This window comes from Electrophorus electricus, chromosome 12 (genome assembly GCF_013358815.1).
Source record: "Electrophorus electricus isolate fEleEle1 chromosome 12, fEleEle1.pri, whole genome shotgun sequence".
Classification (NCBI taxonomy): Eukaryota; Metazoa; Chordata; class Actinopteri; order Gymnotiformes; family Gymnotidae; genus Electrophorus; species Electrophorus electricus.
The window spans coordinates 7215173-7229050 of NC_049546.1; the positions used below are offsets into that span (position 1 = coordinate 7215173).

General features: G+C 40.0%; 2 protein-coding genes across 2 annotated transcripts; one reads left to right on the plus strand and one right to left on the minus strand.

Annotated features, from left to right (window-relative positions):
• The first annotated feature begins 633 nt into the window (after positions 1–633).
• On the plus strand, positions 634–4886 carry trpt1 (tRNA phosphotransferase 1). Its single transcript, XM_027003657.2, has 7 exons — positions 634–849; positions 930–1011; positions 2138–2307; positions 2569–2746; positions 4063–4119; positions 4204–4314; positions 4420–4886. The coding sequence occupies exons 1-7, from the start codon at positions 787–789 to the stop codon at positions 4440–4442; spliced, it is 684 nt and encodes a 227-aa protein (XP_026859458.2). The 5' UTR covers positions 634–786; the 3' UTR covers positions 4443–4886.
• fermt3b (fermitin family member 3b) lies at positions 4882–13756 on the minus strand. Its single transcript, XM_027003560.2, has 16 exons — positions 13668–13756; positions 12513–12656; positions 11419–11543; positions 10817–11050; positions 10585–10701; positions 10262–10430; positions 10077–10179; positions 9813–9920; positions 9183–9308; positions 8961–9007; positions 8730–8854; positions 7777–7883; positions 7366–7581; positions 6979–7103; positions 5846–5987; positions 4882–5676 (listed from the first exon to the last, which is right to left on the minus strand). The coding sequence occupies exons 3-16, from the start codon at positions 11540–11542 to the stop codon at positions 5497–5499; spliced, it is 1923 nt and encodes a 640-aa protein (XP_026859361.2). The 5' UTR covers position 11543; positions 12513–12656; positions 13668–13756; the 3' UTR covers positions 4882–5496.
• Positions 13757–13878: the final 122 nt, after the last annotated feature.

Here is a 13878-nt window from a genome sequence, read left to right on the forward strand (position 1 = left end):
CTAAGATTAATTTCTGATAGTATTCCCGGTTAGAAAATTTGGAGTATAAATATAACATCGCTACACTCCTGTTTAATATTTCTTTATAAAGTATTTTATTTGTAATATTAGTTTTATTAAACGCATTATGCGAACCCATCAAAGTGTTTTATTATTTTTCTTATATTTGAAAGACCTGAAATGCTAAAAGTGTATAATTTATTTGGTGAACATTCCTTATACGTATGCCTACCAAACTTCGCACTACATTTATTCTACTCTGTCGGACATTACCACAAGGGAGTAGGATTCGTGAACAGTGGCTCAGTCGGTTTTGTTAGCTACAATTTGTGCTACAAAACTACAGCATTGGGAGTAAATTTCTAAATACAGGTTGAGACATTAATCTTTGAATGCATTGCAATAGTAATAATTTGTTACATGATCAAAGTATAGTGTAAGAGATTGCGTAATTTTGTCGTTGTGCCAATGCTTCTCAACAATAAAAAAAGAATAATGAATTTGCAGTCTCAGTATCGTAGAGAATTAAATGTTTTCTGTCATTCTGCTTCTTTCCATTAGAATTTAGTTTTAACCCCGCATATTTCGAGCTCGTTTAGGTCATCTAGCGGTAAGGAGGAGGAACTACAGCTGTACTTCACTGTTTTTGTTCCGTGTAAATAGCCTACTAAAGGAGCCTCACGCTCAGCTCTGCTAGCTAGCTGGAAGAGCAGCTTTATAGGGCACGACATTTTTAATGTTTGAAGTTTCCTCTTTAAAACATTTTTTCCCCCAGCTGACACGTAAATGGACGGTCAACATCAAGAGAAAGGCAAAACACGACGAGGAGGGCACGGAACCCGAGACGAGGTGCGGAGAGTTGGCTATTTCAGTTAACTTCACTTTTGAATGTGCTAACTAGCCGAGTCTAATCTATGCCTTTCTATTAGGGCAGAGATGTACGTTTGTCAAAATCCCTGTCTTATGCCCTGAGACATGGTGCCTGTCAAATGGGGCTTCACATGAGTTCAGGTGTGTGAGTATGCCGCAGTGGTTCACTTTTTGTTTAAATAAGGTTATCATTTTATTAGACAGACCTTACCGTATAGGTATGCCTAACATGTATGCCTACATTTTACATTCAGTTAACCTATAAGTTGTAAGTCACCGTTCCTGACACCATTACTATACTGAAAATTCAAAGACCCTGTACCCTGAGCACATTCTAACTACGTTTTCAAGACTCTTTATGAGTTACCTAGTTTAGGCCGAATACGAAGGCTTTTCGTATAGATTTATACAATAAAAACACTTGTAAATACTGTTCCTGTGAATGTAGCATAAACTGATGCTGTGCAAAACTCTGAGGCCATCCAAGAAATCAGTTATTTACTTGGACAGTAGATGCCTACTTAAGAACACTCAATTCTGTGCAGTGGTAGTTCAGTGGTTAAGGTACTTGACTAGTAAGCAGAAGGTTGCTTTTTTAAGACCTTCTGCTGCCAAATTGCCACTGTTGGGCTCCTAAGCACGGCCCTTAACCCTCAGTTAAAGTTGTTTTCACTTATAATTGTCAGTCACTTTGAATAACAATGTCAGCTAAATGCCATAAATGTAACACTCTAGTAAACGTTAACATGATAGAAGTACAATGCTCTTTGTTTTCCAGAATGTTATTGATATTTTGTAAGACAGATTGAAGAACATGGGTATGGTTCCTAATTCTCAGGCCAGGGTTTCACAATAACTTTAAACACGCTGAAACACAGTTAGGACTTATGGATGGAATACTTACCATCTGGGCAGCGGGGAGCTTCACCTTCAACATGACTGAAGCTGTTACGTAGACAGACAACACAAAAAGATGCCAATGTCAAAAGAAGGAAAACTTTTCTATATGGAGTAAACAAAGAAATATCCAGGCATGACCTGCTGACCTTTTAACAGGTTACTCATGAATGTTGCCAGTGGAAATATCACAATCACAATTGTGTAGAGAAGCTAACGTGTGAGTTAATATCTGAGTACATATGATATGAAAAGTGCTGATAAATATAGATGCAGAGTAGGTGTACCTAATAAACTGTCTAGCCATTGTATATGCTTTAAACAAGTTATAATTACTCCTGTTTGTTTCTTTTCCTGTTGCTGGGTTCAGATGGTTTTATATTTGTGGATGAACTTCTCAGACATCAACAGTTTAGATCATTTTCATTGGAAGATTTAGAGAGAGTGGTGACCACAAATGACAAGCGGCGCTTCAAACTGCAGAACCATCCTGAGAGTGGACGTCTGCAGATCCGGGCCAATCAGGGACATTCTGTACAGGTCAGTGTGGTCAGTCGCTTTCTTCTTCACAGGACAGGTTCAGATATAAATATATGTCCTGAAAAACTGACAAAAATACAGGATTACTTGAATTCATATTGGGTTTTTTTAAACTCTTTACACGATCATCATTTTTGTCGTTTTGCCGTATCTTTGACATACTAGATGTCAGATTTTTTTTTTTCTTTTTACATTTGTATTTATTTATTTGTTGTCATAGCATGTTTTGGGTCTCCTGACATCAAATCATGTCTTGTTTAGGTTGAAGATCTGGAGCTGAAAGCAGTAGTGTCTGATGCTCCAGACTGTCCACGGGAGGCTGTCCATGGTTCTTACATGAAGCACTGGGACGCTATACGCAGCCAGGGTCTGAATAGAATGAAGAGAACACACATACACCTGGCACCAGGGTTGCCTGGAGAAGGCCAAGTTATTAGTGGTGGGAGAAAGATGTTTGATTCGTTGATTTTATTTGATTAAGTGGTAAAGAAGATAAGCTGTATCTTAGGAGATAAGGAAGATGGGATGATGATTTCTTTATATTTCTTTTATTTCTTTCCAGATGATGATTTCTTTATATTTATAAGGGATCAAATTAGGCAGCTGCTTGCCAAAAATCACAGAAGAACTGCTGCAGGTGCTGGAAATAAACAGTCAGGAGACTGATGTATAATTAATTTTTATATTCATTATACTGATGTATAATGAATTTTTTACTTAGTCTGGGCCATGTCTTTACATTTTTCAAATAAGCCATTGTTAAGCATTTCCTTAACGAACAACATCGTGACTCCTCGTGTCTCTGCACTTATCATCCTACACACATTTTCTGTTGTTGCCCAACAGGCTTCTCCTTTTAGAGTAGAACAAACAGCACACACTAACGCTGCATGGTGTCAACACATGCTAAAGCAGTGTCAGCACACACTAAAGTAGCGTTAGCACGTTAAGTGATCCGTGATCTTTTGTTGCTCCTGATTGTAACTTTGTTGCAATAATTACTGCTAATGAACTTGAAGTTGTTCTAATAAACGTAAAGTTATACAGGTGTTAATCAATACAACAGAAATGTATTTTAGGCCTGTCCTTCCCTATTTATATACAGTCTTTTGGGCTTTTAATTTGCAAACACAATGTTGGCTTTACATATTATATTGACAATACACATTTATAATTATTAGTTCATTCAGGTTCATTTACAGTTGTGCAAAATGGAAGACATTAAGGCCTGGTTGGCTAGAAATATCCTTGCCATAAATTCTGAGTTGGCAGAAGTATGCATCTTTAGCATTAAGTCTGCTTGCAGTTGTGTTCTCCTTTCTACCCTAGACATTAATGGTCTTTTTGTACAACCCAAAGTTCTTATGGTTCATTATAGAACCCTTGATTCTGGCCTGTTGTTTAAGTCCCATATAGCTTTAATATCTTCATATGAATATTGTAAGAAAAAAAGCATAAACTAGTTTCACATAACTAAACTAGCACATGCATTTATAACATCTATATTAGAGTACAACACAATGTTCCTGGTAAGCTGATGTGCTGAAAGTTTAAGCTTTAGGTCGTTTAGAATGTGGACAATTGTGGATCCAATTACTGGGGAAAGAAAAGAACAGATCATATTCTGTTCCTATATAACAAGTCTAATAATCTGCAGATGTTCAATGGATAAGGAACTTGACCAAGAGATTAACTGCACCTGTATCTTATAATTTTTTTCATTTATAAATGAAAATATATTTTCTCTTTTGCCAGGTATGAGAAGGAATTGTGATTTAGCTGTGTACATTGATGTCCCAAAAGCTCTCTCAGGTACAAATGAGCAACAGCAATGTTCTTATCCTTACATGGCTTTAGAGTCAACTGAACTGTTAGATTTAATTTTTTATCTTTCAGATGGAATTCAATTCTACTGGTCTGAAAATGGAGTCCTGTTGACACCAGGTGGCGCTGGCGGGCTGTTGTCGCCACGATATTTTTCCCGTGCACAGAGACTGAAACCTTCCTGTGAGTTTCCCACATCAGCTCGTTCAGCTTCATTTTACATCTGAATCAGAATATGAGTCATTCAATTCAGAATCACTCACTGTGGCTTCTGTCTTTTCATTACAGTATGTGAACTCGAACTGCAGTAACAAATGGTTGTATCACTAAAAGTTGGAAACACTGATCTTTGTCAGAACCTAAAATATCCCATGAATGATGCTTTACAACATGGACCTTTAATGAAGTTCAGTCCATGTAAAACATCCTAGACATCAGATGGATACTGTAAGGTATTAAACTTTGTATAAACTGTATGTCAAAGAAGCTTGGTCATATTAAGTCGAATGTTAAAGTGAGCTAGCAGTATCTAACAGGAGGCAGTTACTGGCTGTGGTCTGGTCAGCAGAAGCCCAGATGATGGAGCACAGCGATAAGGAAGCTTTTCTGTGATGATACAAGACACTGCTGTTCAATGTAACACACATTGTGGTGAAAATGATAGCCAGCTGTTTCCCTATCTGTCAACTGAATAAGTACAGCAGCTTCAATGCCAGTCTACTCTAACAATAAAAACAGTGCAACGGGAAATCTTATTTTGTCTTTATTTATTGTGAAGTAATTCAAAATGTTAATTTATATTCATAAGTAGAGAACATAAAAATATTGTGCCCACATCTTGTTTTGTTTCCAGAGATATTCCTGCACAAATTGTTTTTCTGTGTCATGGATCAGAATAAATGTTTTAGACTACATTTACATGGCACAAACTTGTCAGTCAATAAATATGCATGAAGTTTAATGTATACACAATAAAAGTTTGATTATGGTTGAAATTGTGTTGTTAGAATATCAAATCTTTCAAACAGGAGTAAACTTCTAAGTTGTCTTAATGACAACTAGACACCCAGAGAATCACTGTTTTAAAGACTGTACAATTTCACCCAGCTCCTCTGTGGTAAGGGCCTTAAAAAGTGATTATCTTTGATGAGTCATATATCTTTTCTTTTGAAAGACATCCAGCATACACTGCAGTTCTTTTTGGATGGTGCACCAACCCCATCATCAAGCTGTGATCTCATTTTTGGAGGGCCAGGGAAGGCTCATTTCATTAAAAAACAAGCCATGCACATATTGAATGCACATAATGAATCCTGTCCGGCTGCTAGTGTTTTAATGCTTACGATCCTCTGTGCTGCTTGGCTGTCAGAGCGCTTCATGCCCCCCAGTGAGTTTGAGGAAAAGCTCCTCGTTCACAGTGTTGCTGGGATTTCGTACGCGAGTCAACATGAAGATGTAGCCACCTATGTATTCATGCACAATTTTGCAGTCAGCAGTCACACAGCTAAAAGCTATGTTGATGTTGCCATCAAACTCGATTGCTACCTGTTAGAGAGGAACATCCCAGAAAGAAAGCATTATCAAGCAGTGCCCTATTGTGGCCAGATTTAGGGTTTTATTGATGGCATATGAGTTTGTCTGGACATCAGAAGATAATATGTGACCAGGAACCTTATGTTGTTTTGTTGTTTTATTCAGAAGGTTCATGACCAACCTGTCGTATGTCCCAGTTAACGTTCCACTGTCTCATGTTGTTGTAACGCCAGGTTTTCACTACATCTCCCACTCCAAGGTCAATGCGCATCAGGCGATTGTTTGCGATACCCAAGACCTCATCTTTACGGCTGCCCTTAAACCTGAAAACAAAATTATGATTAAAACCCACTGTGAAGTGAAAACTCCAGTGAAATTTCCTCCCTTGAAACATATACTGTATGGCCAAAAGTATGTGAAAACCTGACCATCATAGGTATATGAGCTTGTTGGACATCCTATTCCAAAACCATGGGCATTTATATGGTCCAGAGTCTGCAGGCCACTGAAATTCCTCCACACCACATTCATTAAAACATGTCTTTATGAACCTGGCCTTGCACAGGGGCACAGTCATGCTGGGACGTGAAAGTGCCTTCCCCAAACAGTTGCTACCAAGTTAGAAGCATGTGATTGTCTAAAATGTCTTTGGATGCTGTATCATAACAGCCTCAGACCATTTTTCCTCCTCCTCCAAACTTTACTGTTGACACTGTGCATTCCTGTAGGTAGCATTCTCTGGGTATCAGCCAATTCCAGATTCATGATAGGGAAGTGTGCGATTAATCACGCCAGAGAACACATTTCCACTGCTGCAAAGTCCAGTTGTAGTGTGTTTTACACCACTCTCAGGCTTGTGTGCAGCTGCTCAGCCATGAAAAGCCATTTCACAAATCTCCTGGCGCACAGTTCTAATACTGATGTGTCCAGAGGCAGTTTTGAGTCCTTTAGTGAGTGATACAGTTGTGGATGGGTGATTTTTACATAATTCAGCATTCTATGGCCCTGCTCTGTGAGTTTGCCTGGTCTGCCAGTGTTTTTCTATGGAGATGACATATTTATGAGTTTGATTTTATACATTTCTTAGCAATGGGTGTGGCTAAAACACCTGAACTCAATAATAAGGAGGGGTATCTGCATACTTTTGGCCATGTGGTCTATTTATGTATCTATATTCCCATATATATTCTCAGTGAATGTGTACAGTAAAGGCCCCTGGAGCAACATGTGCTCTTTTTCAAGACAGCGTATATATACTAAAGTGTATGAACCTTTGGCTCCTTTGAGGCTATATACTATCTGAGGCCCTCCTACCTGATCATGAAATATGAAATGCCAAAGTCAGGCAGGGACTGCCAGATCTGGAGGAACTTCAAAATGGCTGCCATCAGGGAGAGCTGAGCCACATTCTGATAAGCCTCCAGGATACGTATGGTTAACTGCAAAGGTGGGCAAACTGTTTTAATGTGTGGAAATATGTTGATTTTCAATCAAATATCTCTTTCTGTTTTTTTGCTTGTTTATTGTTTTATGGTATTCCGAAAATCCAGTTCTTTGTATTGCCATTCAGTATAAAACCATGAGGTACTATGAACTTCAAGTTGACTTCAGGGTACTTTATTTGATTAATCAGATCGGCGGCTGGAAAACATTAGCAGCCTCAGGTGCTACGGTAGTCTGGATGTGCTGGGTGGGCCATACCTGCTTGGCCTTGTATTTTTTGGTGTAGCGAGGCGAGACGAGGCTCAGCGTGTTGATGCTCTCATCGACCTGTGCAGTGGAGGCGGATGAGCTGGGGCGTTGCATCGCCAAGAAGGTCTGGATGTTCTTCACCTCCTTCTGGTAGGAGCTGTCCAGCAGGGTCAACCCTTTGGAGGCCAACTTACAAGCCGCCATCCATTCCGAGTACTGCTTCTCCTGAATTTTATAGAATTGTTATTAAATTTCATTCATGTAAAGATTATTCCATCTAGCATTTGCTAAAAACAAGTTTACCAAATAAAATGTTATACCATAAAGTGCCTCAATATAAAGCCTCTTTTCACAACAGCATTAGTGGTATAAATCCCAGGGTGCCTGAGAAGCATAAATGTTGTCTGTATGGTCGCTTACATTCTCACACCGCAGATATGCCTCGTTCATGCCCTCGGGAGCTGGGACCAGGAGTCGAATACAGAATTTCTGTCCAGCTATGTTCACATCAGGAGCTACTTCACAGCCTGCAGGGTCACACACAGTCTCACAGCTGTAGATGATCACTTCAGAAATAAAGGACCTCATTCTGATTAGATGCAGAGGACTCTCTGTGTAGACGTTAGTTTTTGGCCAAGCTTGCAAAGATGTGATACAACAGGCTTAAATTAGAACTATGGTGAAGTGTCTTGCAAAAAGAGGTTTCATGCTATGTGGGTGATGAATTTTTTTAAACGAGTGTTAGTTTTTTTCCTTGTGTTGCTACGTGAAAAAATGTTTTAAATGCGTTGAAGGAGCTTGACACTATTGAATGGCGTGCCATGCAATATGTTTATTTGTGATAAAGTGTGTATTTGGTTTCCCTTGATGGTGATTTCATGTATATTTTGGTCTGGCAGAGGGAGCTGAGGAGGTTGAGGAGAAACTTTCAATTTTAGTCTGCAGCCTACCTAGACAGGGTGTAACTGTAAGTTATGTGGTAGATAATATCTGTTCTAGTATTAATGGTGTAAAGGTCATGTTACTGAACTGGCTTTCTTTACAGAAATACCTAATACTTTTGCTAGTATTAAGGCTACTAAAGAGTGAAACAATGAAGAGCTTGTTCTCAGAGACTGCAATACTCTACTTCAGTCACTGTGGCTACAGCTGTGAACGTATTTTAACACATTGTGTAAGTCCAGTGCATAAGCAGGAAAACAGCAGTTAAATGAGGCAACACATTTTTTCAAGTGTGCTTAGATTGTGATTATTTAGTCTTTTGATAATATAGTTTATGGTACTTTGAGGTCTGGTCTCTCTGTGTGTGTGTGTGTGTGTGTGTGTGTGTATTTGGGTGTGATAAGGATGTGTGTGTGAATTTGTTAGCCTACCCTTCAAGTTCATTTGTTGGATTGGCTCTCCATAACTTTCGTCTTTGCTCTTATAATAGAAGATAGATGTGTCCTGAAACTTGAACCAGTACTGTTTGTAATCCCTCAGACTTAGTTTCTTGGGTCTAACCAGCAAAACAGAATATTGAAAACAATGATATCACCTACTGAACTTTTTTGACCCCAAAGAAAAAGGATGGGTGTAACCCAGGATGGCAAGTGGGTTTTTACCGAAATAATTTCAAGTAGTCATTCAGTTCCGGAGCGGTCATGTTTTCCTGTAAAAAAAATTTGGAATGCAGATGAAACAACCCAAAACCCTCCAAATACATTTCGAAACATCCTCAATACTTCCTCAATACTGCAAATACTCTGTCACTCCACTGTGTCAGTGACCAGAAGAGTCAAAATGCAGGGTGAGATCAAATACATAAGGTCACAATACGCTCTCACCAGCACATCTGCACTTTTATTTTCTCCCACCATCTTGACCTCCAGAGACTCCAGGGCAGACTCCAGGTCTTCCATGCCCTGGCAGGAGTTCACTTCTTGAGACAGAGACAGCTTGCCTATGTGGTACTGATAGAGGGAGAGAAGAGAATGATTAGCATTCCTTCAACTTGTTCTGATTTGCTTGCTGGGATGTGTATGGTGTTACAGAGATGTGTACGGTGTTAGGTGATCTGTGAAGCTGTTGGAGCAGATGGTGTGGTATAAAGATTCTGTACAAACACAGTACAACTGAATTATGGCAAAAGAGGAACAAAGAGCAAAATCATCATGTACCGCTGGAGTTTTTTTTTTCTTTTTTCACAAATGCTATGGGGGAGGGGTGTTCCTCTTATCTGAGCTGATGCAGAACAACAAACCTGTAAAGCTGTGCTATACTACTTTAAGTGCAGTAAGAACAAGATAAGACACATTTTACTAGACAAAATTCTGAGTTTGCTCTTAGAAAGTGCAGTACACGTTCTTCATTGCTACAGCCTTTTTCTAGAGTTCTAAAGTTGCGTGTATCTTGCAGCACATTGTGTGGAGCAGGCAGAGTAGGCGGAGGCTTCGCCAGCGTGGACCACGGCGTACCTGTAGGGCACCGAACAGCATCATCTCCTCCTCGGTGCAGTCGTTGTCCTCCAGCAGGATGGCCCAGCGCGCCTGCTCATACAGCTGGGTCAGGCGCACGCCATCGTACTGCGGGGCAGGGAGCAAGAATGAGATACGTCGCACACGGCTGAACAGCGCTGCCAAACTGCTTGATTGCAACCTCATCAAGAGAGTGCAGAGCGACCTCACGCCCCCTTCCTGCAGAGGCACGTACAGAAATGCCTACAATGCCCACTCGCCCACCTTAGGCTCCATGTCATGGAAGGTGTAGTATTTGAAACGAAGCCATAGCTTGTCATTCTCCTGGACTCCCTGCTGCAAGAGACAACGCGATGAATCCAGCCACCTGCAGGTGATCAGAAACCCTGAGCGTTAAATCGCATCGGTCGCTCATTTGCACCAGTAAGGGAAATGCTGCCCTCCAGTACCTGGTGTGGATGTGCGTTTTGTCCACCTTACTGGCCGGTCTGTACAGTTTGGCGATACTCTCAGGGGAAGGAGAAGGTTGGCTTACAACCAGCATCTTGTAGATGGCCTGAGTCTTGGGGGAATCAGCGAAATGGACTGGCATGCCGCTGTTCAGAACTGGAACCGACCCTGGAGGCAGGTACGATCGGGTTTTAGACAACAGGATGACTCACATCCTTGCCATCAGTTGGTTCTTGGGCATGGCCCCTTTTCTGTGGCTGTACGTGACATAACAGTGCTAAAACAGGAAGAGTGATTTTAAATGGACAGTCATCTTCAGCACCTGAGGTCAGCGGCACACCGGTCAGGTCATACTCATCTTCCGCAGAGTCTTTATCTTTCTTTTTCTTCTTCTCCTCCACAGGCCGGAGCAGAGACATTTCCTCTGGATAACGGATATCTGGCAGGAAGCGAACCAGAAAAAGAGAGTAAACATGTCCCTGGAGGTGGGATGGTACTCTAAGACAGCATTTTAACGTCCACGTGCGTATCGAGCGTCTTTGGCGAGCACTCACTGAGGAGTTGGCAGATGCCGTGGACGGTGCGGAACACAGGGCTGGAGAAGCAGGCGCGGAGGCGCAGTGTGACCCCGTTGGGCAGGCCCAGCCGCAGGGCCTTGTGCTGGGGTGTGAAAAGGAGGCGTGCGTCGGCGTGGATCCCGCACTTGTCCAGCGTCCAGGACGTGCGCAGGACCCACTGCTGTTTCTGCTCCCACCACAGAGCGTGGTCAGACCAGTCGCACTGCAGCTCTGCAAGACACCACCGCAAATGGAAGCACTTATTTATTATGGCAAGACATTCTTTCTAAACTGCAAAAACTCCATTCTATTTATTTGGTTGAAATGTTGACTTTGGTTCCACATAAACTGTTTCTTTAAACGGTGCCCTGTTCATTTGTGTTGCTTCACCAACTCGGCACAATATAATCACATTCAAGCGTGAACTGTTTAAATCCATGTGATTTGGCTTATTATACAGTAATTTGGTTTATTATCCCCTTTTTCAGTGTAGCGTGATAGTTTGCAGTCTGCTTCAGATACTGATTCATTCTCAGGATTCTTCGATAGTATGCTACCCTCCTTCCCACACAGGCTGTGGAATATCACATATAACTCACGTGTCTTCTCTACAATTTTAAAAATGACCCCGCCTATGTGGAGGTCAGAGGTTACACTGATTTTGATGGGTGGGGCTTCAGGGCCCAGTTCCTCCACTGTGACTGACAGGTCCCAAGCTGCCATCCTGATAAAGAGGAACAGCCAGACACAGAGAGAGTGAAGAGAGAGACATAGGATCTGCAAATTCATAACAATGGATATAAAAAGGAGCAGGGAAGGATTAGAGGTATTTGTTATTTCAGAGGAGTTTAGAAGGAATAACTGGAGAGAATTTGTAGGGTTTGCTCATGCGCTCAGTCCATTCTGTCCTGCTAGTCACACCATTGTATCTAAAACATCAAGGCGTTCTCTTGACTATATGTACAACACATGCTGTTAAAAGAATAAGTGATGGTCCCGTCACATGCTAAGCCTGAGTGTGCTAATACCCACACACACTCACCAGCACACACACATACCACGCATCCGCCCTGTGTGCATGACAGTGATATTCTGTAGCTTGTCAGGTTCACAGTGACAAATACTTCCCCATTTGTATGGAAGTCACAGTTATGTTTCTTATGTCAGTTTAACATCAACAGCCCCTAATTATCCTGCTACAACACACATTTATATGTCTATATATACATGTTCACAAGTTTGCGTGTGTGGGTCACATATAGAGTCATATAGAACATAGATTTTCTATTTAATAAATATCATTATTATTGGGCAACATTTATATTTATGTAGATACACAATCCTACAGTTTCATATAGTCACAAATTCTAATATGTCATGAATTTGGTATTCACATGTACACAGTTACAAAGAGGACTAATAAAATATTATTTAAAAAAAAGACTGCACTTTTATTTTAAGTTTCTTGAAATGAACCTAATACTATAATTATATTATTACTCTTGTAGCCTAAAATATGTCAGTCACCATCTTTGAATACATCTACATTTATATGCATGCATGTATGTATTGTTTTTATAGCTTAAAGAGTTTTAAAATGACTACTAAGATTTTCAAATATTAACAAAGAGCCATTACTCATTGCTCCATTAACACAGAATGCTGAAAATTTCTGTAAATAAAAGCAAATTACCTTTCCTTTAAGTGAATGCACTGCCAGATGCTGTCCTTGATTCTGTGTGTCACTTATACCAACTGGCTCTCTCCCTCTCTTATTTAAACCCAAGGTGTGGTTGGGCTGTGTGTCGGCGCAGTGTTTGACCACAGCTTCACGTCACTGGGTGTGTCCCATATTCAATTGCAGAGGCAGACAAAAAGCCACAATAACACATGGGAAATAACACATGAAATGACTATAACATTTTACTGCTAGTCTCTCAACTGTATAGCCCCTTCATACATCTGAATGCCTGATACACTGTTCCGATTAATGGAATATCTCATGCCAACCGTCTACACAATTCCTCGTATGAATCTTAAAATGAGTGGTGAAGTAACACTTTGCTGTTATGCACCAAAGATTTGAACCATTATTGATAAACACTGCTCAGGTTCTTTCTATTACTGTAAAACAAACAAAACAACAACAACAACAACAAGAAGAAAAAGGTCATTTTTTCTACAAAAACCACAGCCAAACAAAAAACAAAATGTTTCTTCTCTTTAGAATTGTACTATTTTCTTTATCTTTTCTTTTAATGGTACATTATTTTTACATTAATTTTATAATATTTTCATTATTGCATTTTTATTTTTCATTTTAATCATTATTTTCCATTTTATGCTATTAATTGTATTTGTTGCATGTTTTATTTGCCCTTTAATTTGTTAACTATCTTTTTCTTTTTACATGGCATTATATAGTGAAGCCCTTTGCATTTTAAATGCTTTGAGTGCTATATGAATAAAATTATTATTATTCAAAACGTTGTTTCCCAGACAAAAATGGGTCCTTAGCCTAGACTACAAAGAACAATGTTGAATCTGCACCTGCACTAAAATATGTTTCAAAATTTTTCTTAATCTATGTGTAGAAGAATGGCTCTAGGAGTAGGCTACTATAATCAACAGCTTGATTACAGAGCTCAACAGTGCCTGTTTTACTTAAGTTATTATAGAAGATGCGGGATAAATGTTGTTACTAGTGCATAACCAATAAAAAGAAAATACTGTTACAATTAGCCAAGGTCTGGTCATTGCTTATCACAAGTAATAGTTCAAATTAGTTTAGTAAAATATGGGCCCAGATGTGTTCACCACTAGAGAGCAGTGTGGGATAATAAGATACCTTAAACGCCTTGGTAATTTCCAATATGTAGGGACCCCTATTTTATGGTACGGTCCGTCGCGGCGTTAAGGGAAATTGTGCATTTTTATTTGCTCCCATAACGTAGTGAAAGTTAAGCTTTAGATGCTAACGTAATCTCCGTTTCCATCGAAAAGTGCATTGTTCAAAGATAGTCAAACCCGACTGAAAGTGGTGAAATTGGTCGGCAAGG